General features: G+C 37.0%; 1 protein-coding gene across 1 annotated transcript in view; it reads left to right on the top strand.

The window, feature by feature from the left end:
* RYR3 (ryanodine receptor 3) overlaps positions 1-23,389 on the top strand; it is a 731,065-nt gene that overhangs the window by 467,559 nt on the left and 240,117 nt on the right. Inside the window, exons 33-37 of the mRNA XM_078151313.1 lie at positions 13,552-13,638; positions 14,070-14,296; positions 15,577-16,375; positions 17,901-18,101; positions 22,028-22,130. Of these exons, the coding sequence (XP_078007439.1) occupies positions 13,552-13,638; positions 14,070-14,296; positions 15,577-16,375; positions 17,901-18,101; positions 22,028-22,130 (1,417 nt within the window). The remainder of the gene's footprint in view (positions 1-13,551; positions 13,639-14,069; positions 14,297-15,576; positions 16,376-17,900; positions 18,102-22,027; positions 22,131-23,389) is intronic.

The following is a 23,389-nucleotide window of genomic DNA, read 5'->3' as shown; positions in this document are numbered from 1 at the left end:
TATAGGTGTCAGAATGGAAATTTTAAAACTTTCCTTTTCTTTCAATCTCTGGCACTAATTCCTATGTGACAATATAACTGGTAATTTGCCTTCTCTGTGTTTTCTTATTTTTGTTTATATGGTGCTTGTTGGTACCAACCTTCCAAGGTGATTATATCCATTTCTAATACCAAGACTTATTTATTCTTTTCATTTGTCCCATTCATGAAATTGACTCTGAAAAGTAATACTCTGGTGGTGGAAAATTCCAGGTCTCTGCTCTATTTTGAAACAAAAGATAAGGGCTCTTCCAGCCTGTATACACAATAGATACTTAACAGGTCAAAGCACATGGCTGGATTCCTGGCAGTAAGATGATTGTTATTCCAACTCTGTAACCATTTTTGTTTTCCAATTATCTGAGAAGAGGGGGAGCAATATTTATACACCTTTTTTTTATTCTGAAAGAGCTGGTATCCAAAATGATGAGGGAAGGATTCTTTCTCATCATAACACTAGACTCCCTCATTGAACACTGCCATGCAATTTGCAAACCTTTCTTCTCACATTTAATAATGTAATCATTTGAAAAATGAAAAATAAATTTTCAGTAGAGATTAATTGCCACCCCAGTACCACCACACAGAGAAGACAGCCACAGCCCAAAATAGAGATTTATGAGGGCAGTTGGTTTCAGTCTAGTCTGGTCTCTGTGTTCTGACCTTCACACAAGATTAGAAATAAAATATCAATTATTAGTTCAAGGGAAAAATAGATCAGCCATCAGTGAGACATCTTAACAATTGAAGGGAAAAGGAATTATGGGAAGATGGTAGGTATCCTATTAGGAGACAGAGGAGCCCAGATCTCCCACAAACACACACATACAGCTCTAAAAATGGGCCAGAATGAATAAAGAAAAAAATGAACACAAAGAGTCAACTATAAACTCCTTCTAGTCCATTACTGCACAAAAAGACTGCTAGAATCCTGGAAAAGCATGAAGGAGAGACAAGTAGGAGGTACAGTGTGAAACAGCTTGATCCTGTAGCAGGAGAGAGGGTAATATATAATTAGGAGAGAGAGACTTATCTAATAAGTCCACTGTGGGATGATCCAGGGACCCCATAAATGGCAGGATACAAGGACAGACCAGTTCCTAGCTTAGGATAAAAACAGGCCCTGAACAACATTCAACACAAAGTAACACAGAGGCCCAATCTATGGCACAAGATAGGACCAGACTAGCATCCAGGAAGCCTGCACCTGACCGAGAATCCAGGCAGTTGTGACTGAATCACAGCACAAGAAAAGGCCAGACACAGATTTCAAAAAAACCTGAAAGACTTACCTGAACTTATGCTGACTGAAGTGAACAGAACCAGAAGAACATTGTACACAGTAACAGCAACATTGTGTGATGATTAACTGTGATTTACTTAGCTCTTCTCAGCAATACAAGAAAACAATTTCAAAAGACTCAGGATAGAAACTGCTATCCACATCCAGAGAAAGAACTATGGATGAGATCAAAACATACTATTTTTGCTTTTTTAGTTTTTTATGGGTTTTTCCCTTTTGTTCTTTTTCTTCTTTTGCAACATGACTAATGTGGAAATATGTTTAACATGATTGCACATGTATAACCTATATCAGATTGCTTGCTGTCTTGGGGAAGGAAGAGAGGAGGAGGGGAAGGAGAAAAATTTGGAACTGAAAATCTTATTAAAAATAAATGTTGAAAATTATCTTTACATGTAATTGGAAAAAATACTACTTACTAAAAAAAAAGGAAGAAAAAAGGAAAGGAAAGGAAAGGAAAGGAAAGGAAAGGAAAGGAAAGGAAAGGAAAGGAAAGGAAAGGAAAGGAAAGGAAAGGAAAGGAAAGGTAAGGTAAGGTAAGGTAAGGTAAGGTAAGGTAAGGTAAGGTAAGGTAAGGTCAGACGATTCCTTCAGAAGATATGGTCTTGTCTTAACTATGGGGCTCAAGATCAAATAGGATCTGTCAACACTATCCAGTTGTATTCCAACGTTGGAATAATGTTTGACCTAAACACAAGCCCAAGATCCAGAAACTTAAGGCTGGAAATTTGAATTAACAGAAGAAAACACCAAGTTGTCAAGTCAATAAACATTTATTAAGTACCTGCTATATGCTAGACACTGTGCTAAGTGCTGGGAATGCAAAGAAAAACTAGTCCCTAGTCTCAAAGAGCTCACAGTCAAATGTAGGAAAGGGACAACATGTAAACAACTATGTATGAACAAGATACATTTGAATCAATTGGAGGTAGCCTCAGAGGGAACAACACAATGAAGAAATATCTTGGACAAGGATAATCCTAAGGAATAAATCCACAAAAAATCCAAGTAAAGACTCTGAGAAAAGAATGTCCTTGCCACAAGTATTGTAAAAGTACTTGGAAGAAATAGAGAAGAGATACAAAATTGAATAGTTAAGTAGAAAACCAATAGTGGTAAACCTTGCCCAAGAATTGAAAACTAGAATGGGCAAACAGAAAATAATGAGTCCATGAGACCCTAATAAATATTAAAACAAAATTAAAGATTGAAGAAAAAGGAGAAAATTCAAATTGGCCTGGAACACAAATCAGAAAGAAGCAAACTAAGACTCATCAGACTACCCCCCCCCAAAAAGGGCATGGATACCATAGTTCAGGAAGACATTTTAAAAGTTGCCAAGATATATTAGAACTAGGTGACAAAGTGAAAACACAAAGGTCTTATGGCCACCTCATGAAGAAACCCCAAAATGAAAACTCCCAGGAAAATCATAGCCAAAATCTAGAATTTCAGCGTCTGAGAAAAAAACCAAACAAACCATACAGCAGTCAAAAAAAAAAAAAAGAATTTAAGTACCAAGGAGCCATACTCAAAATCACACAAGAATTGGCAGCTGGAATTTTAAAGGAAGGGAAGGCTTGGGAAAATGATATTCCAAAACGCAACCAAAAATAGCCTATCTGGCAGAAGTGAGTATAATTTCGCAGAGGGAAAAAATGAATCTTTAATGAAATAGATTATTCCCAAGAATTCTTGATGGAAAGATCAGAACTAAATAAATATTTGAAATGGACATGCAGGAATCAAGAGGAACAAATAATCACATTTGATCAGTAGGAATAAATTGTATGAAAGTAAATTGTGTTTTTTTAAATACTTAGTATTTTATTTTCCCCCAATTACAAGTAAAAACAATTTTTAACATTTGTTTTTAAAACTTTGAGTTCCAAATTCTCTCCCTTCCTCCCTTCCCACCTCCCTCCTTGAGAAGGCAAGCAATTCAATATAGGTTATATGTTTGTAGTCATGCAAAACACATTTCCATATTAATCATGTTGTGAAAGAAAATATAGACCCCCCCCAAAAATCAAGAAAAATAAAGTAAAACAAAAAGTGTATGATTCAATATGTATTTAGATACCATCAGTTCTTTGTCTGGGGATAGATAGCATTCTTCATCTTAAGTCCATCAGAGCTGTCTTGGATCATTGGATTGCTGAGAATAGCCAAGTCATTCACAGCTGATTGTCTTACAAAATTGCTGTTACTTTGTACACAGTACACTTCACTTTGCATTAGCTCACCTAAGTCTTTCCAGGTTTTTCTGAGAGCATCCTGCTTATTATTTCTTATAACCCAATAGTATTTCCATAACAATCACATAACACAATATGTTCAGCCATTTCCCAATTGATAGTCATCCCCCCAGTTTCCAACTCCCTGCCACCAGGAAAGAGCTGCTATAAATATTTCTGTATGTATAAGTCCATTTCCTTTTTGTTTTTTATCTCTTTTTGGATACAGACCTGGTAGTGGCACACCTAGGTCAAAGGGTACGCACAGTTTAATAGCCCTTTGGGCATAGCTCCAAATTGCTCTAAAGAATGGTTGAAACAGTTCACAACTACACCAATTGTGCATTAATGTCTCATTTTTCCCACATCCCCTCCAGCATTCGTCATATGAGGTAGTACTTCAGAATTGTTTTGATTTGCATTCCTCCAGTCAGTAGGGATTTAAAGCACCTTCTCATGTGGCTATAGATAGCTTTGATTGCTTTATCTGAAAACTGTTCATATCTCTTGATCTTCCATCAATTGAGCAATGGCTCCTGTTTTTTATAAATTTGACAGTTCTCTATATATTTGAGAAATGAAGCCTTTGTCAGAGAAACTTGCTTCAAATTTTTTTTCACAATTATGATTGCTAAATGTATTTCCCTCCATCTTATTCCTCCACCCCATTACTCTATTCTCTCTTTCCCTTCACCCTCTCCTTCCTCAAAAGTTTTTTGCTTCTGACTATCACCTCCCCCAGTCTGCCCTTCCTTCTATCACATCCCTCCCCTTTCTTATCGCCCTCCCCTCCTATTTTCCTGTAGGATAAGATAGATTTCTATAGTCAATTGAGTGTGTATGTTATTCCTTCTTGGAGCCAATTCTGATGAGAGTAAGGTTCATGCACCACCTCCCACCCCCGCCATTTTCCCATTCATTGTAAAAGCTTTTTCTTGCCTCTTTTATGTAAGATAATTTGCCCTGTTCTACCCCTCCCTTTCCCTTTCTCCCAGTGCATTCCTCTTTCTTAGTCCTTAATTTTAGATATCATCCCTTCATATTCAACACACACCTGTGTCCTCTGTCTGTATATACTCCTAACTGCCCTAATAATGAGAAAGTTTTATGAGCTACAAGTATCATCTTCCCATGTAGGATTGTAAATAGTTTAACATTATTAAGTCCCTTTTGATTTCCCTTTCCTGTTTACCTTTTTATGCTTCTTTTGAGTCTTGTATTTGAAAGTCAAATGGTCTGTTCAGCTCTGGTCTACTTGAAAGTCCTCTGTTTCATTGAATGTTTATGTTTTAACCCTGAAGGACTATACTCAGTTTTGCTATGTAGATGATTTTTTATTGTAATCCTAACTCCTTTGCCCTCCAAAATATCTTATTCCAAGCCTTCCAATCCTTTAATGTAAAAACTGCTAAGTCTTGTGTTATCTTGAGTGTGGCTCCATGATACTTGAATAGTTTCTTTCTGGTTGCTTATGATAGTCTCTCCTTGATCTGGGAGCTTTGGAATTTGGCCATAATATTCCTGGGAGTTTTCATTTTGGGATCTCTTTCAGGAGGTGATCAGTAGATTCTTTCAGTTTCTATTTTGCCCTCTGGTTTTAGAATAACAGGGCAGTTTTCCATGATAATTTCTTGAAAGATGATGCCTAGGTTCTTTTTTTGATCATGGCTTTCAGGTAGTTCAATAATTTTTAAATGATCTTTCTTGGATCTGTTTTCCAAGTCAGTTGTTTTTCCCATGAGATATTTCACTTTTATCTTTTCTTTTATCTTTTCATTCTTATGGTTTTGTTTTATTGTTTTTTGATTTCTTATGAAGTCATTAGCTTCCATGTGCTTAATTCTCATTTTTAAGAAACTTTCTTCAATGAGCTTTTGTATCTCCTTTTCCATTTCGCCAAGTCTACTTTGTAGAGAGTTTTTTCCTTCAGTGAATTTTTGTGCTTCTTTTTCCATTTGGCTAATTCTACTTTTCAAGGCATTCTTCTTCTCACTGGATTTTTGTATGTCTTTTATCATTTGACCTGTACTCCTTTTTAAAGTGTTATCTTCACCAGTGTTTTTTGTGCTTCCTTTACTGAGCTGTTGACTCTTTTTTCATGGTTTTCTTGCACCACTCTCATTTCTCTTCCCATTTTTCTTTTACCTCTCTTACTTGATTTTCAAAATCTCTTTTGAGCTCTTCCATGGCCTGAGACAAATTCATATTTTTCTTGAAGGGATTGAATATTGACTTTGCTGTCTTCTGAGTGTGTATTTTGCTCTTCCTTATCACCATGGTAACTTTCAATGTTAGAATTTTTTTCTGTTCTTTGCTCATTTTTTCAATCTACTTCTTGACTTTTAATTCTTTATTAAAGTGGGGCTCTTTTATCCAGGGTGGAGTGCACACTGCCCCAAGCTTCAGGGGTTTTGTGCAGCTGTTTTCAGGGATATTTCTAGGGACCTGTAAATTTTCAGTTTTTCCAAGGTAGTATGATCTACAGAGAAGTGTGTTTACTCCCCTCCTGGCCTGTCCTCTGGTGTGTAAATGACCACAAGTACTCTTTTCTGCCTTGTAATTGTTGTGAGGGTCCCCACCCTGCTGTGGCCACAAGCTCTGATGTTCGAGTGCTCCTCCTGGCCCAGGGATTGCCACTTAGGATTGTGATTTTCCTGAGTACAGGCAAAGCAACAGAGTCCTGCTCCCAGTGCCAGCAAAGAGACTCCTGTAACCTCCTCCTGATCAGTTAGTTGTACAACTCTCTTACCATCTATGGACTGAGAGCTCCAGAAGCAGCCACTGCTGCTGCTTATTCAGTGGCTTCCAAGGCCTGCTTCTGGTTGGCCTGGGCCAGGTCTGTGCTGGTACAGACTCCACTGGACTGTGCTCCATTCTGATCCAGGTGCAACAGACCTTTCTTTCCAACCTTCTAAGTTGTCTTCGGCTAGAAAATTATTTCACTCTGTCCTTTTGTAGGTTCTGTAGCTCCAGGAATTGTTTTATGGCATTATTTAAGGGTGTTTAGAGGAGTTGTGGGGAGAGGTCAGACAAGTCACTACTTTTTCTACCCCATCTTCACCACCTCCTGAAGGTACATTGTTTACAGGCAAATGAGGGAGAAGAAAAAGTGTCCTCTCAGAAGCCTAATATATGTGTATATACATATGTCAGAGAGAAAGTTAAATAAGACAAGTAGAGGGCCTAGAGTTGGGTTTTGTTTTGTTTTGGTTTGGTTTTTTTGATGGTCTAGGTAAACAAGGAAAGGTCAGGGAACATACTGGGGGGAAAGGAAGTAGTTTCAATCTCATGTAATAGGGGTCCTTGAAATGGAAAGTACACAAATATGGAGGAAGGGTTGGAAAAATGAGTATCCCATGAACCTCACTTTTATCTGATGTAGACAAAGGAAAGTCATAGTAAACATCATCATCATCATCATCACTAGCATTTATTTCTAGAACATTTAAAATTATTATTTCATTTTTATTTATAACAACCCTGGGAGGCTATTATCACTATTTTGCAAATGAAGTAAGAGGTTAGGAGAGGTTAAGTGACTTGTCCAAGGTCATATAGGGAAGGTGAAAGGAAATAAGCATTTATATAGCACGTTACTAAGTGCCAGGTACTGTGCTAAGCACTTTTACAAATATTATCTCTTTGATCGTCACAACAAACTTGTAGGGTAGGTACTGTTTACAGTTGAGGAAACTGAGTCAAACAAGTTAAGTGTCTTGCCCAGGATCACACAGCTAGTAACACAAATAGTAAATGTCTAATGCTGGATTTGAATTTAGGTCTTTCTGATTCCAGGTTCAGTGTACTACCACCTGCCTCCCATGGTGTAGAAATGCATTAAACCCAATAAAAGAATAGGCAAGGCTAGGCAGAGGTAAGAGAGGAGTTTAAGAGACAGATATTAGAAGTGAGGGGAGTAGTCATAAAGAAAATAAATTCCAGAATCTGGTGTTAGGGGATAGGGAGTGTGGGTGGGAAGAGCAAGAAAGGGAGATTAAAAGGAAAGAAAGAGTAATAATGTGTGATCAGGATGGGGCAATAGAATAGAAACAGATTGTTTGATGTCTAGATTACAAATGTTAGACAAAAATCTTCTTTCTATATCTTTTTGTTTTGCAAAGGGGAAAGAGGAAAAGAGAGAAGAAATATAAGATGTCAGAGAAGAGGAAGAGGGAAATACCATGAATATGGTTGGGCAGAATTCTCACATAAAAAGGAAGAGGATAGCAGAATAAGTTAGAAGTGCAGAATCCAACAATATGTTGTTACAAGAACCATATTGGAATGATAAAATCACATTGAGCTTTGTATATGCTTATATTATAGTTATATACCACATAGATAACAAGTTGACGTCAGTACATATTTGTACCATAGAATGCCATCTAATTACTTAAAGGAAAAGTTAATGAAATGGTAAAGAGAAATAGACCAAAAACTGTAATAGTGGAAGACCTTAATGTATCCCTTTCAGATGTAGATAAATCAAAAAATACACAAACAGAAAAATTTAGGACCTGAGTAGAACTTTAGAAAAATGAGAGATTGTATATCTCTAGTGTTTACTGAATAAGAACTGAAGGGAATTTGCATGTTTCTAAGCACTGAATGGCACCCATACAAAAGTGGCTGTGTATCAGAACCCCAGATCTCATAAAAATGCAAAAAAAAAAAAAAGAGGAAAAGAATTTAATAAATTTTTTGCTGGCCATAATGAAATAAAATTATATTTAACAAAGGTTGTTTAAAAGATAAAAATAATTAAGTAGACATTAAATCACTTAAAGATTGGTAGGTCAAAGAACACATCATAGAAAAATAGAAAATCTAATTAAAGAAATGACAACAATATGACAATATGTCCATACTTATAGGTACAGATAGCAGCTAAAGCAGTCTTCAGGGGAAAATTTGTACCTCTAAGTACTTTTACTAACAAAAGAGAGAAAGAACAAATCAATGAATTAGGCCCGAAACTTTAAAAAAAAATTAAGCCAGAAACCACCAACTAAAATCCAAGGTAGAAATTCTGAAAATTGAAGAAATTAGTAAGATAGAAAAACTTTTAAAAAACAGAAGCAAATTGATAAATACAATTAGAAGTAGTTTTTTTTAAAAAAAAAACCTAATTAAAAAAATTAACTCACTAGTGTGATTTCAAAAGAAGGAGGAAAATCAAATTTTTTGTACCCAAAATGAAAAGGGAAGATTCACACGTGAAAAGGTAAAAAGAAAATGACCTGAAATTATTTTGCCTACTTACATGACAAAAAAAAATTGAGAATGAGATGAATATTTATAAAATATAAAATATTTAAATAACAAAAGAAAAAACAATATTTATAGAAGCTCCCTCTTTTAAGTAGAAAAGAACTGGAAGCTAAAGAATTCCCATTTCTTCAGAAATGGATAAGCAAATTGTGGTATATGAATATAATGGAATTTTCTTCACCATCAAAACTGGCAGAGATAAACCAAGGAAAACTTATATGTACTGATGCAGAGTGAGAGGAATAGAACCAGGAGAATAATTTGGCAACATCATTAAAGAGAAAAACAACTTTGAAATACTTAAAAACTCTAGTCAATGCAATGACCAATTTCAATTCCAGAGAACTAGTTATGAAATATACCATCCAGGTCTTAACAGAAAGGTGATGCGCACAAGATGTGGAATAAGACATCATTTTTCAAACACAGGCAATGTGGGAGTTCATTTTGCTTGACTACACATGTGTCACAAGACTTTTGTTTTTCTTTCTTTTCCCCAGTAGAGGTTGGAGCATGGCAAAGATGAGGCAGGATTGGGCTAGGTTATTAAAAAGAAAAGAGAGAAAAGAGGGTCCTTGAGGCACCTTTTTTTAAATGTGGAGGACAAATTGAAGGCCAGAAAGAAGATTGAACGGCTTTGAAAACTACAGGTCAAACATATGCTTAAAAGGAAAAGCAAGCTATATATAATAAAGATCTGCAGTTTCATGTACAATCTTCTTTTTTTTGTTGTTCTGCTATGCATTTGGTAATACTCTTTTTTTGTGGTTAATGAAATTCAGGAAAAAAGATGTGTATTTAAAAATTCAAGGCAAAATCAATTCATTATTAAAAAGAAGCCTTCTCTTCATTGAACAGTGCCTCTTAATGAGTGCATACTTTGTGTTTCTAATATTGTTTTGGTTGTTGAGGGAAATCAATGTGTCATGGTATCATTCAGCCTGCCAAGGGTATGCCCTGCAATATGGAAGTAGAACCATTTTAGAAGCCCATCCTGTAAGTTTAAAGAACGTTGACTCCCTTTGAGTGCGTTTGTGAGAAGTTGTAGAGTTTGGTCAAGTTGCTATACTAGTGGGTTTCCTTGCTGTGATGCTAATGAATTTTATAAATGACAGCTCTTCAATATACATGAACAAGGAACTCTAGGTTCATTTTTATATAATGAAACAGGCACATGAGTGCATTTGGTGGAGCTGTGAAGTAATCCAGGCATTCCTGAAAGCAACTTAGAACTATGCCCCAAAGTTTCTAAATTGTCCATACCCTTTGACTCAGCAGTATTGCTGTTAGCTTATATCTCCTCCCCAAACAAATCAAAGAAAGAAGAAAATGACCTCCATATAATAAAGCTCTTTTTGTGGTGGCAGAGAACTGGGGACTAAGGGGAAGAGAGGGTGGTGCTGATCACTTGGGTAAAGACTGAACAAATTTTGTATATGAATGCATTGGAATGCTATTGTGTATTGAATGATGAAATGGATGAATTCAGAGAAACTTGGGAAGACTTATATGAACTAATGCAAAGTAAAGTGAGCAAAAACAGAATTAAATTTATAGAATATCAGCATTGTTTAAAATGAACACCTTTGAAAGACCTGAGAATTCTATCAACATAATAACCCATTACAAATCTAGAGAACCTATCATCAAAACAGTTACCTGCTTCCTGAAAGAAAAGTGATCAACACAGAGTGTAGAATGGTACAGTTTTTAACATGGCCAGTGTTTTACTTGACTGGATCTATTTGTTACAAAGATTTTGTTTTTCTTTTTTTTTTTTGTATGCAGTGGGGGAGGGTGAGGTAAGAGAAGAAAAATAAATGTTTGTTAATTGAAAAAATAAAATTTAATTTTAAAAATGTATAAAGCCTAGCAATTGGATGTATTCATCCATCATTCCCTTTTAGATTGGCATCAGAATCTGCTATCCCTGCTGTTGGTTTTGGTAAAGTTGCAAAGCTCATTCTCCTTAAGCCCCAGGCTAAACAGAAGCCCAAATCAAAAAAATCTCAGAATTGGAAGGAACCTGAAATACATCTAGTCCAACAGGAATTGCCTCTACAACATCCCTGATAAAAGGTCATCCAGTCTCTGCCTAAAGGTCTTCCAAGGCAATTCATCCCACTTTCAACAGTTCTTATTCTCTGGAAGCTTTTCCTTATAGCAAGGTAAAATCTGCCTACCTGTAATTTTTATAGTTTTACTAAGGGGTGACAAAATATTTTTAATTTTTACAAAATATTTCTAATTCCACTTGGATAATTTGAAATTCCTCAAATAATTGTTTTCAATTCAGTTTAATTGAACAAATATTTATTAAATATTTACTGTGTACCAGGCAGTGTACTAGATATTAAGGATACAAAGGCAAAAATGAAAATAGTACCTGCCCTCAAAGAGCTTATATTTTACTTGAAGACACCTATTGTGTCCCCCAAATCTTTCTTTGGCAACTCTAAGCATCTCTAATACTTTCCTTCAACTACTCCTCCTATTGCATGATTTCTGGTTACCTCAAAATCTTGGGTGGTCTTCTCAGTACGTGCTCCAGCTTGTTAATGTCATTCTTGAAAAATGGTATATAGAACTGAATCAAGTATTCCAGATGTGAAAGGACCAGGTAAGAGTTTCAGAAGGGGCAGCTAGGTGGTGCAGTGGATAGAGCACCAGCCCTGGAGTCAGGAGGACCTGAGTTCAAATTTGGCCTCAGACACATAACACTCACTAGCCACGTGACTCTGGGCAAGTCACTTAACCCCAATTGCCGCACCAAAAAAAAAAAGTTTCAGAAGACTCCTACCACCATCATTCTGGACACTGTTTCTCTTAATAAAACCTGAGATATTAGGGTTGTTTTTGGAGGGCTACCCCATCATACTTTTGACTCATTTAACTTGCAGCCAACTAAAAATTCCAGGTCTTTTTCACATATTTTTCACATATGTCTAGCCACATCTATGCATTCAATTTTTAGCCCAAATGTAAGATTTTACAGTTACCCTATTAAATATTATCTTTTAAATTTGGCTCATCATTATAATCTGTCAAGATCCTTTCAAATTCCAGTTTTGTCATTCATTACAATAGCTAACTTCACCAACTTCATGTTGTCTAAAAATCTGATAACTATCATCTCTGCCTTTATTCAGTTACTGATAAGAGTGTTTAATGGGTCACAGGACAGCTACCTAGAGTATTCCCTAGAGACTTTTCTCCATAATGACATCAGAGTGTTAAAAATTTTCAGAGCTGGAAGGTATCTCAGGAGGCAGCCAGACCAATCCTTAAAAAAATAGGTTTGTCCCCTATATCTTCAGCACATTGGGTGTTTTCTAATAAGTATTAGAATAAGTTTTAATAATAGTAATAGAATAATAATAGAATAACAGTAGCTTTAGGATAAATTTTCTATTAAGTTTTAGAATTTAGCCAGGAAATAAAGCAAGTTCAAACCACTAGTTTGAAGACTTAATATATTCTTCCTGATTATCAAAATGGTCATCTTTCCCATCCAGATTTCAGATTCTGGCTGATGTTGAAATCTAGTAAAAGTAGGAGTACTAAATTAGATAGAAGGAGAACTAGACTAGCAAAGAGTTGTATGCCTTAGTATAACACCAGAAATCATTTTTCTTCCCACTCTACACTTCTCAGGTATAGTTAGAATAACCTAACCACCCCAAATGTTCTGTTTTCTGTAGTAACTTCACTTTTTATGACAAATACCTGAAAATTTGGGTATAAATGACATTTTTGTAAGTCAAACGGGAAATGTCACAAAATAAGTAGCCTGCATTCTGGTCCTAGCTCTGCTACTGACTAGCCGTGTTACAATAGACAAGTTACTTAACTATATTTTACTCAGAGGGATAGTAATGGTGTATGAACCTTAGCAGTTATTCCCACCCCCTTATTTTATAGGTGAATGAAGGAACTTAGAGAAGTTAGACACCTTTGGCTCACTGGCCTGTTTTACTGTTCCTCACACTGGTCACTTAATCTTCCATTTCTGTGCTAGGCACTGTGCAGAAAGAGAAAAAAGAAAAATAGTCTATGACTTCAAGGAACTTCATTCTTCTGGGGTGATTGTTGATGGTACAATATTTACACAGATAATATGAGGAGAGTGAAAGTGTTTATAAGTAGATACATTCCAGACACAGGAAAGTCTGCCAGTGGCAGACAGGTGAGAGGTGGAATGCTGAATAAGCAAGTGTGGCTGTAATCTAAATTATAAGAAAGAGAATAATATGAGCTAAAAGTCTAAAAAGGTAAACTGGAGCCAGAGTGTAAAAGGCTTTAAATACAAACTAATTTAGCATCATTTTATTCTAGAAGCTAGAGGTAATAGAAGCTGCTGAAGATTTTTACAGCTATTTATTGGATAGATTAAAGGGGGCAGGGAAGGGTGAGATAGCCTGGAAGCAGGGAAGCCCATGAAGAGGCTGTTATAATTATCTGAAGGAGAGATGATGAAGGCCTACATTTTGGTAGTGGCTCTAGGAGTAAAGAAAAAGAAGTTAGTAAGATAGTTATGAGAATTGTTGTGGAGGGAGAATTGATAAGATTTATCAAGCAATTGTTAGGCATGGTCCAACTTCAAGCCAAGGAAAGAGCTAAAGTGACATCTCAAGAGCCCTTCTAACCCTTAGTGTACCATTATTTTCTAAATGCTATCACATTTTTTAATTTCCCCTCATAGGTTGAGCCCAACACCAAAGTGTTTCCAGCTGTTTTCCTGCAACCCACAAGCACTTCGTTGGTTCAGTTTGAACTTGGCAAGTTAAAGGTATTTATTTATATCTTCCTTCCTGAAAATTAAAAGTGAAGCTGTGGATAACAGGAAGGAGTATTGAAATGTGGTTGCCCTCAGGACTCAGATATCTAAATAATGATTTTGGCCACCAGCAGCACCCCCTTTATTCTCCCTTTTGACTTCACAGAAGCCCCGTATGAAGCAGTTATGAAACTTTTCTTATGACTTTCTGTTCCTATTATCCTATAAGGTGTTCTGAGGGTTAATTACAACCTCTTATAACTCCTTTTGAAAGGTCTTAAATAAATTAAGATTGGGAAACACCTCAAAGATCTTTTAGGTGTGATCTGATTTCCCATTTAGTTTACAAATATCATATTGGCTACCACTACTCATTGTCCAACAATTGAGAAGTTCCTAATGCACATGTGTTCTTTTTTTATTTTTCTCTTAACTTGCTCCAGAATGCAATGCCCCTATCAGCTGCAATATTTAAGAGTGAAGAGAAGAATCTTGTTCCCCAGTGTCCCCCTCGACTGGATGTCCAGACCATACAGCCTGTACTCTGGAGCCGTATGCCTAACAGCTTCCTGAAGATAGAAATGGAAAGGGTGAGCGAACGCCATGGCTGGATGGTGCAGTGCCTGGAGCCACTGCAGATGATGGCCCTCCACATCCCTGAGGAGAACAGGTATTGGGTAAAAGAGAAGAGGGGTAGGCCTAGGAAGCTAAAGTGAGGAAACTCTAGGATGCTTTCATATCTCTTCCTCTAGGTTTCATACCTGGATGTGGTCAGCATTGGGACAGGACAGGCCAGAAGACCTCAGGACTGAATTTGGTTAGGTAGGAGCAAGCTGACAGATAATATGAGAGCTAGTCAAGTATTTTCTTTATTTGTAAAATGTAGGGGTTGAACTGAATGGCTTCTAAGGTCCTTTCCAGTTCTAGATCTATGATCCTATGAATTGAAGCCAGAAGGCTGGTTAATTAATATCAGAAGATAAAAGTAAGTGTTGAAGATTCAGACAGATTGGAATTCCACAGGTTGTATGAAGATAGGGAACCCCTGACAAGTGCCTATTCTGAGTACAGGTAGGCAAGCAGAGACCAAAGTCTGACAAGTTCAGCAGAAAGCAAAGAAGGGGAACACTTAAATCATCAGGAACAATACTAGTGAATAGGGTGGTAACCTTTGATCAAAGACTGTTCCGTGATCTGGTTTTATGATCCCTGTAGTGCGTGGTAGGTTGGGGTTCATAGGTATATTCATCGATTTGAAGAGACAGAGCCCTGAAAGTATCAGTAGATCCTGATCTGCTAGAGCAGAAGCAGAGTGCTTTCCAATTAGTTCATATACCAGAGAAAATAAAGGGTCAGTATTAGTCTAATTTTTAAAATGTAAGGAGCAGCTCAGAGCCATGTAACCTTTGTTCTATATTTGAATATTTCAGAATGTTTTTGTTTTGATAGAGTAGAATCTAACACTTGACCACACAATATAGTAAAAGCCGTGTTGGACATAAAATTAAGAAAAATGTGGGTTCAAATCCTCACTCAGACTTGCTAATTGTGTAACCTTGGATAAGTCAATCATTCTCTAAACTCCAGTTTCCTCAGCTTTAAAATCAGAGTAATTCTTATGCTACCTTTTTTAAAAGTTTTTTTTTGAGCAAAGTACTTTGATAATCTTAAAGTACCTTATAAATGGTAGTTGTTCATATCTACCTTTTTAGTCATACATTTGCCAACAGTGTGCTAAAGATGTGAAATGGTAAAGACTAGAATGGGGGGAGGGGGAGAAGTGGAGAGAGAATCTCCCTCTCTAAAAGAGAAAGAAGTGTTTTGAAATTAAATGAGTAGGGGAGAACCTTACTTCATTATATACACCCCCACCCTTTGTTAGGTAAATATCTTTTGGAATCAAAGAGGATTGTTTTCTTTTAGCCCATGGGTTATTTGTTATGTTCCTAGGTGTGTGGATATCTTGGAACTCTGTGAACAGGAGGATTTGATGCAGTTCCATTATCACACACTAAAACTTTATAGTGCAGTCTGTGCCTTAGGAAACAATCGAGTGGCCTATGCCCTCTGTAGCCATGTAGAACTGTCTCAGCTCTTCTACACGATTGATAACCAGTACCTCCCTGGTCTTCTGCGCTGTGGCTTCTATGATCTACTCATAAGCATCCACCTGGCACATGCAAAGGAGGGAAAACTGATGATGAAAAATGAGTTCATCATCCCTATCACCAATACCACCCGGAAAATTAGACTATACCCAGATGAATCCAAGCGGCATGGGCTACCAGGGGTGGGCCTGAGCACATGCCTTAAACCAGGATTCAGTTTCTCCACCCCTTGCTTCATTGTAACCAGTGAAGAGCGCCAAAAATTAAGCCCTGAGATTCCTTTGGAGATTCTCAAGACCAAGGCGCTGAGTATGCTGACAGAGGCAGTACAATGCAGTGGGGCACACATCCGTGACCCTGTTGGAGGATCTGTGGAGTTCCAATTTGTACCAGTTTTGAAACTCATTGGGACCTTGCTGGTCATGGGAGTATTTGACAATGATGATGTTCGGCAAATCCTACTCCTCATTGATCCAAATGTGTTTGGAGAACATACAGAAGAAGCACAGGAAAACATGGAAAAGGAGGTGACGCAGGTGGAGGAGAAGGCAGTGGAGGCTGGAGAAAAGGCCAGCAAGAACACCCAAGCCCCCGTTAGAGGTTTACTTCAGACTCGATTGCCAGAATCCGTTAAGCTGCAGGTAAAGACCAAGTAACAAAGGAAGGATTGATACAATGGGTATGGAAGGAGAGAGGAGGGGGGGGAAGGGGGGGAAAGAGGAGAGAGAGAGAGAGAGAGAGAGAGAGAGAGAGAGAGAGAGAGAGGGAGGGAGGAGGGAGGAGAGAGAGAGAGAGAGAGAGAGAGAGAGAGAGAGAGAGAGAGAGAAGAAGAGAGGAGAGAGAGAGAGGGAGGGAGGGAGGGAGAGGGAGAAATGGGGGGAAGGGGGGCGGGGAGAGAGAGAGAGTGAGTGAGTGTGAGAGTGAGAGAGTTAATTAATTGCCTACAGCTTTGGCTAGGATTACAGTAGGTAATTACTATGAGGTTTGACTTACCCTTTCTCTCTGGCTCTCAGTTCTGTCACCACTGTTATAAAGATCCAATGAGAAACACAGAGAAGCTTTATGTATCTATATCTATATAGCCACATCCATGTGTATGTATGTGTATGTGTATGTACACATATGTATGTATATATTTGTGTATGTGTACTCTCAAACATAAAGCTCCAGAGCACTGCAGCTTAGGTTAAGTTTTTAAAAATAGTATATTTCTTACAATATGCTGTGTGGATCTCATTTTCAGGAATTCCAGTTTTTTCATATAGCATGTATGTCCCAGATGTAAGCTAATTGTGGTTACTGATTGTATACTGTAGGACACAAGCTCAGGTCTTATGCTCCTTGGGCACTCAGGAGATGTTATTTAAAATGAATAAAGCACATACCTCAGAATAAGGGTACCAACAAACTGAAGCAAATAGAAAGGAGGAAGAGAAAAGACCAATGTACTTTTATTCTATAGAACTGTAACGTGTTCGGAAGAGAAGTACACATCAAGGCAGTTTTGTTACTACTGTTGTGGTAAGCCTAGAACTCAGGTAGAAGTTTTCCTAGGACTAGTGTCCTCTCTCTTTGGTGGATTCTCCCTTGATGCCAGTAAGCTCCATTCCCAGTTATTCCTCAGTTAATAATCAGACAGCTTTTATTAAGTGCAGTTGCTGTGCCAGGCCCTATGCAAAGCCCTGGAGATTCAAGTTCAAAGACAAAGCAGGGACCTTACATTCTAATGGAAGAGAAAACATGCATATATATATTAAAAGTAATAATAGTGTGAATAAATACAAATATATACAAAGTAATTGACTATGAAATAGTTTGAGAGGCAGGGCGCAGGGTGGGGAAAGGCTTCAGGAAATACCTCATGTAGAAGATAGTGTTTGAGTTATATCGTAAAGGAAAAGAGGTAAGGTAAAAGGCACAGGGGGGAAAAAGGAATATATTCCAGGAATGAGACAGCAAGTGCAAAAACATGGAGATGGGAGTCGGAGTGTTGGTTGCATGTGAGGAAGAGAGAAAAGGCTAGTTTGGCTGAACTGAAGAGTGGAGGAGAGAATGTAATGTCCAGTGAGACTAGAAATATAAATTGGGAGTAGATTATACAGGGTTTTAAAAGTTAAAAAAACCTTGATCCTTATATTTCCACTAATATGTATCGTATTTTTCCAGATGTGTGAGCTTCTCAACTATTTCTGTGACTGTGAACTGCAGCACCGAGTAGAAGCCATTGTTGCATTTGGTGACATTTATGTGTCCAAGTTACAGGCAAACCAGAAATTTCGCTACAATGAGCTTATGCAAGCTCTAAACATGTCAGCAGCCCTGACTGCCAAAAAGACCAGGGAGTTCCGATCTCCTCCACAAGAACAGGTAAGAGGTAACATATAAAAGGCCCTTTGCCCAGGACTTCTGTATGAAAGGCAGTGGGAATGAGTTGACAGGGTTCTCAACTCAGGGTCAGGAAGACTTTGGCTCAAAAAACTTGGAAATTACAAACTTCATCATCTGAGAAATCACTTTTCTGTATTTCAGTTTTCTTATCTGCAAAAATAGGAATGATAAATACAGGGTTATTGTGAGGATCACATTTTTTAAATGCCCTACAAATGTTAAATGCAATATAAATGTTAGTTCTTAGTATTCAGTTTCTTTTTGGTGAGGCAGTCGGGGTTAAGTGACTTGTCTAGGGTCACACAGCTAGTAAGTGTCAAGTATCTGAGGCACATTTGAACTCAAGTCTTCATGACTCCAAGGCTAGAATGCTATCCACTGCGCCACCTAGCTGCCCCTACTTAGAATCCAATTTCTACTGAATTGCAAGACCATGGGGAAGAATAGTTGGCATTTATATAACACATTTAATGTCTGTACTGCAGAGCACTACAACATTTGATCTTCACAAAAACCTGGCGGTGTAGGGGCTATTGTTATTTCCATTTTATAAATGAAGAAACTGAAATCTAAAGAGGGTGAGTGAGTTTCCCAGGTCATGGAGCTAGTAAGTGTCTTCATCAAGATTCAAACTTAAGTCTTCCTGACTCTAAGTCCAGCTCTGTATGCCCTGTGCCATCTACCTGCCATAAGTGACATGAAACAGTGCTGAGACAACCTTGAGGGTCAGCGCAGGCTAACATACTTACTGACAAATCAGAAAATGCAGTTCTTCTTAAACAAGTGGGTATCACAATGTCAGTGTCACCTAGGACATAAAAGCCATATGTATATGGAGGAGTGACTTACCTTTACTTGTGTTTTACTCCTAACCTAGTATAGCTATTTATGCCTCCTTCACATACTTCATTGTCAAAGACTAGTTCAAAGATTGTAGCAAAATGTGTGCCTTTGTGCTTTGATTGGAGGGCCATGAGCTCCTCCTAAGATCCTTACTTTAAGGAGAATGCCCTACCTGCTGCACTCCTCTGGACTTCTTCATCATATCTATTCTCCTTTCTACCCCCCTCCACTCCTCAGCTTCCTTTTGTCTTCACCATGATGTTGTAAGGTCCCTCAAGGGCAGGAACTGCCTTTTGCTTTACTTTGTATACAAGGTGATTGGCAAAATGGCACTTAATAGGTGCTTATTTAATGTTTATTGACTGAGTTACTTCAGAGCAATTCCCAACCCTATGATATCAGAAGAAAGAAGCTACTGGACCCATTAAGTATGAAAAATTACTGGTGCCCTAAACTAGATTTTCCCACAATCACTATGCAATAAGCCCTAGACAGATTATTCCCTTGTATTTGAATCTTACGGTTAGAGAATGAAGGCAATGGTACAAAGGAAATAAAAGCAGCTGGTAAGAATTTTCAAATGGGAGAGGGACATTTTATAAGATACATGTTTGAGGCTAACAGGAGTTCATCCCAGTTGACGAGTTGAACTCTTCAGAATGTTTGACCCTTGCTGTATCAGGTGTTCACAGGAGATGATTGGGCTGCAAGTGAGAAAATAAGGTTTCTATTCCTGAAACCAATCCTTTTGACCTCACTTTTAATAAATAGCCTATAAAATAGCTATTAATATATTCTTTTATGATAATTATCATGATTTTGTATCCATAGTACAGCCACAAAGTAGCTTCATTTATATTTCTTAGTGATGATGACAACAACAGCAACAGTAATTACGTTTATATAGGACTTTAAGGTTTACGAAACACATTTCTTATAAAAAGTGGATAATGTGGATTGTACAAATATTATTATCCCTTTGGAGAATGAAGAGACTCAGAAGTTTCTGATCCTGTGGCCAACAAGTACATTTAAATTGAATTAAGAATTAGCCACAAATCTTTGCTTTAAAAAAATTCACTTAAAAGTTCCTAGGTTTGAGAGCATGTGAGGCTTTGAGATCTTGTAAGAACGTTATTTATTATTATTATTATTATTATTATTATTATTATTATTATTATTATTATTATTTATAAGAGTATTATGCACACTGTAGAAGCAAAATGATGAGGACCTTTAGATAGATGAGAGCACACAAATATAGGAAATGTAACAGAAAATAAGCTATGTTTATTGCTCTCATGAAGTCTTCACAAATGCTAACAGGCTGAATTTTGGCAGTACTTGTGAGACTGTATTCATCAATGTCTCTGCTGTGGCCGATGCTAAATGTATCCTGTTTTGGATGATAGACAAACTGTTACTTAAACCTATGATAAAGTCACCTTATTAACACATGTGTATCTTTTCTTTAATTACTCTGTGATGGAGCCTGCACCACATCACTGAGTCAGGTGATATGATCCCTACTGACTTTTCACAAATCTAAGGTTAAAAACTTTGTCCTTTCATTAATCCGCACATACATTATCCCTCACCTAACCCCTAGGCTCCAGTTAAATGAGCTGTCTCTTATGCCCTTTCATTACTATTGTGTAGTAGACTTGAAATTGGAATGCCTAAGTTTTCCCAAGTCCTAGCTCTGCCATTTACTAGCTTTGTAACCTTCCTTAATAAGTCACTAAACTTTAATGGGCCTTAGTCTCTTTTTCTATAAAATGAGGATACTCACTCTTTTTGAGAGTCAAATCAGATGATGTATTTGAAAGTACTCTGACCATAAATGACAGTGTAAATATAAACTTCTTATTTTACCACATCTGCACTTTGTCATTTACAATTTTCAATTTGTGAAATTACCTTTCTCTTTTAGTCTCTCAGATCCTCTTCTGCTCCATCATTTCAAACTTACTTCAAACACCTCTATTCTGAAAAATCTCCCTTAATGAAGTGAAAAAGGAACTAATAGATGTTCACTGGATATTTCTACCCATTCAGGGTTTCATCATTTAAAAAAGGACATGTGGCATTTAGAAAAATAAGAAGAAAATAATGAAGGATAGGTTAGAAGATGAGTTATATAATAATGATTCTTTTATACACCTTTGCAAAGCATTTTCATTGCAAAAAATCTGTAAAATAGGTAGCTCAAGTAATATCCCCATTTTTAAGTAGGAAAACATTCTCTGAGACTAAGGGACTTGCCTATGTTTGCTCAGCTGATATGCATGTGAGGCAAGATTCAAACCCAGAGATCCTGACTCAAAATGGATAGTTCTTTCTGCTACACCATCTTGTTTAGGAATGGCTAAACGATTCCTAAACAATATAGTGTAGCAGAAAGAACTTCATCATAGTGAGCTGAAGAAGAGGGAGAATTTTAGAAACCTTGTCCCTAGTGAAAACTTAGTGTTTAATGAAAAGATCAGTAGACTGAGATGTGAGACATCGGTTTTAGTCTCAGCTAGCCCTAACCTGTTGTATGACCTTAGGCAAGTTATTTCTCAAACTCCTCATATGAAAAATAGGTGGGTTGGACTAGATGGTCCCATGGTCTCTTCTGCTCTAACATCTTATGGCTCTGGATGGTTCTTTCCTTCATATCTGAGTTTCTTCAAAATAAAGAGAAAAAATAGCCAAGAGTGTTAAGGTAAATGGCCTTGACAGGCAGAAGTAACCAGCTGTTTATTTTTAAAAGAGACCATATAAGGGGAACTTGGCTCATCCTGCAATAGGGAAAATATGATATGTTGTGTAAGATTTTTCTCAATGCTGTTAAATGATAAGATAGTTTCTAGTGATCTGTCACAGAGCAAATATCCATTTGTTTGGGGTTCTTTAGGGTGTTATCTTGCCTTGAGGTGACCAAGATGGTTTCTGTATATCTCTTCCAATTGCTTTAAAATTTAGATGTTTCTGTTATTGCAGCAATGGTTGTGTGTAATTTCTCATTAATGATATTAAGAAATAACTAGTCATTTTTAATTTTTTTCTTTTCAAAGATTAATATGCTGCTAAATTTTCAATTGGGAGAGAATTGCCCTTGTCCAGAGGAGATCCGAGAAGAACTATATGACTTCCATGATGATCTTCTTATTCATTGTGGTAAGCTGCCAGGAAAAAACTGTTCCTTGCTTCTCCCAAAAATTATGTTCCTAATTTCCTTTTTTCTTTGAAAAATCTTTTTAATTTAATATTTTATTTCCCCCCAATTACATGTAAAAACAGTTTCAACATTCATTTTTAAAATTGAGTTCCAAATTTTCTCCCTACTTCTCCATATACCTCATTGAGAAGGGAAGCAATTTGATATAGCTTATACATGTGTAATCATGCAAAACATGTTTCCATATTAGTCACGTTATGAAAGAATACACAGACCAAAATAAAAAAAACCAAGAAAAATAAATAAAGTAAAAAATGTATGCTTTGATTTGTATTTAGATTCTATCAGTTCTTTCTCTGGAGATGGATAGCGTTTTTCGTGATAAGTTCTTCAGAGTTATCTTGGGTCATTGTATTGCTTAGAATAGCTAAGTCATTCACAGTTGATCACCTTACAATATTGCTGTTACTATGTACAATGTTCTCCTGGTTCTCCTCATTTTACTTTGCTTCAATTCACGTAAGCCTCTCCAGGTTTTTCTGAGAGCATCTAGCTCATCATTTCTTATATCACAGTAGTATTCCATCACAATCTTATGCCACAAATTCTTCAGCAAATCCCCAATTGATGGGCATCACCTCAATTTCCAATTCTTTGCCACTAGAAAAGAGCCACTATAAATACTTGGGCATAGTCCCAAATTGCTCTACATACTGATTAAATAAGTTTATGACTCCACCAATGGTGCATTAATGTCTCAATTTTCCCACATTCATCATTCTCCTTTTCTGTCCTATTAGCCAATCTAGTAGGTGTGAGGTAGTACCTCAGTATTGTTTTAATTTGCATTTCTCCAATCAGTAGTGATGTAGAGCATTTTTTCATATGGCTTTAGATAGCTTTGATTACTTTATCTGAAAGTTGACTGTACATATTTTTTTAATTTGTCAATTGGGAAATGGCTCTAATTTTTATAAATTTGACTTATTTCTCTATTTATTTGAAATATGAGGCCTTTATAGCAGAAAAACTTGCTTCAAAAATTTTTTCAGTTGTAATTGCTAACTGTATTTCCCTCCATTCTATTCACGCCTCCATTCGTTTGATTGTCTCTGTCTTCTGACCCTATCCCTCCTCAAAAGTATTTTGCTTCTAGCTGTTGCCTCCCCAGTCCATTCCCCCTTCTTGGAGTGACCCCCCACTGTTATCCCCTTCCCTTCCTACTTTCCTGTAGGGTAAGATAGATTTCTATACCGAA

This window comes from Phascolarctos cinereus, unplaced genomic scaffold (genome assembly GCF_003287225.1).
Source record: "Phascolarctos cinereus isolate Bilbo 61053 unplaced genomic scaffold, phaCin_HiC Scaffold_3;HRSCAF=262, whole genome shotgun sequence".
NCBI lineage: Eukaryota > Metazoa > Chordata > Mammalia > Diprotodontia > Phascolarctidae > Phascolarctos > Phascolarctos cinereus.
Note: the sequence above shows the minus strand (reverse complement) of the source record. Positions and strands in the feature narration are given on the sequence as shown.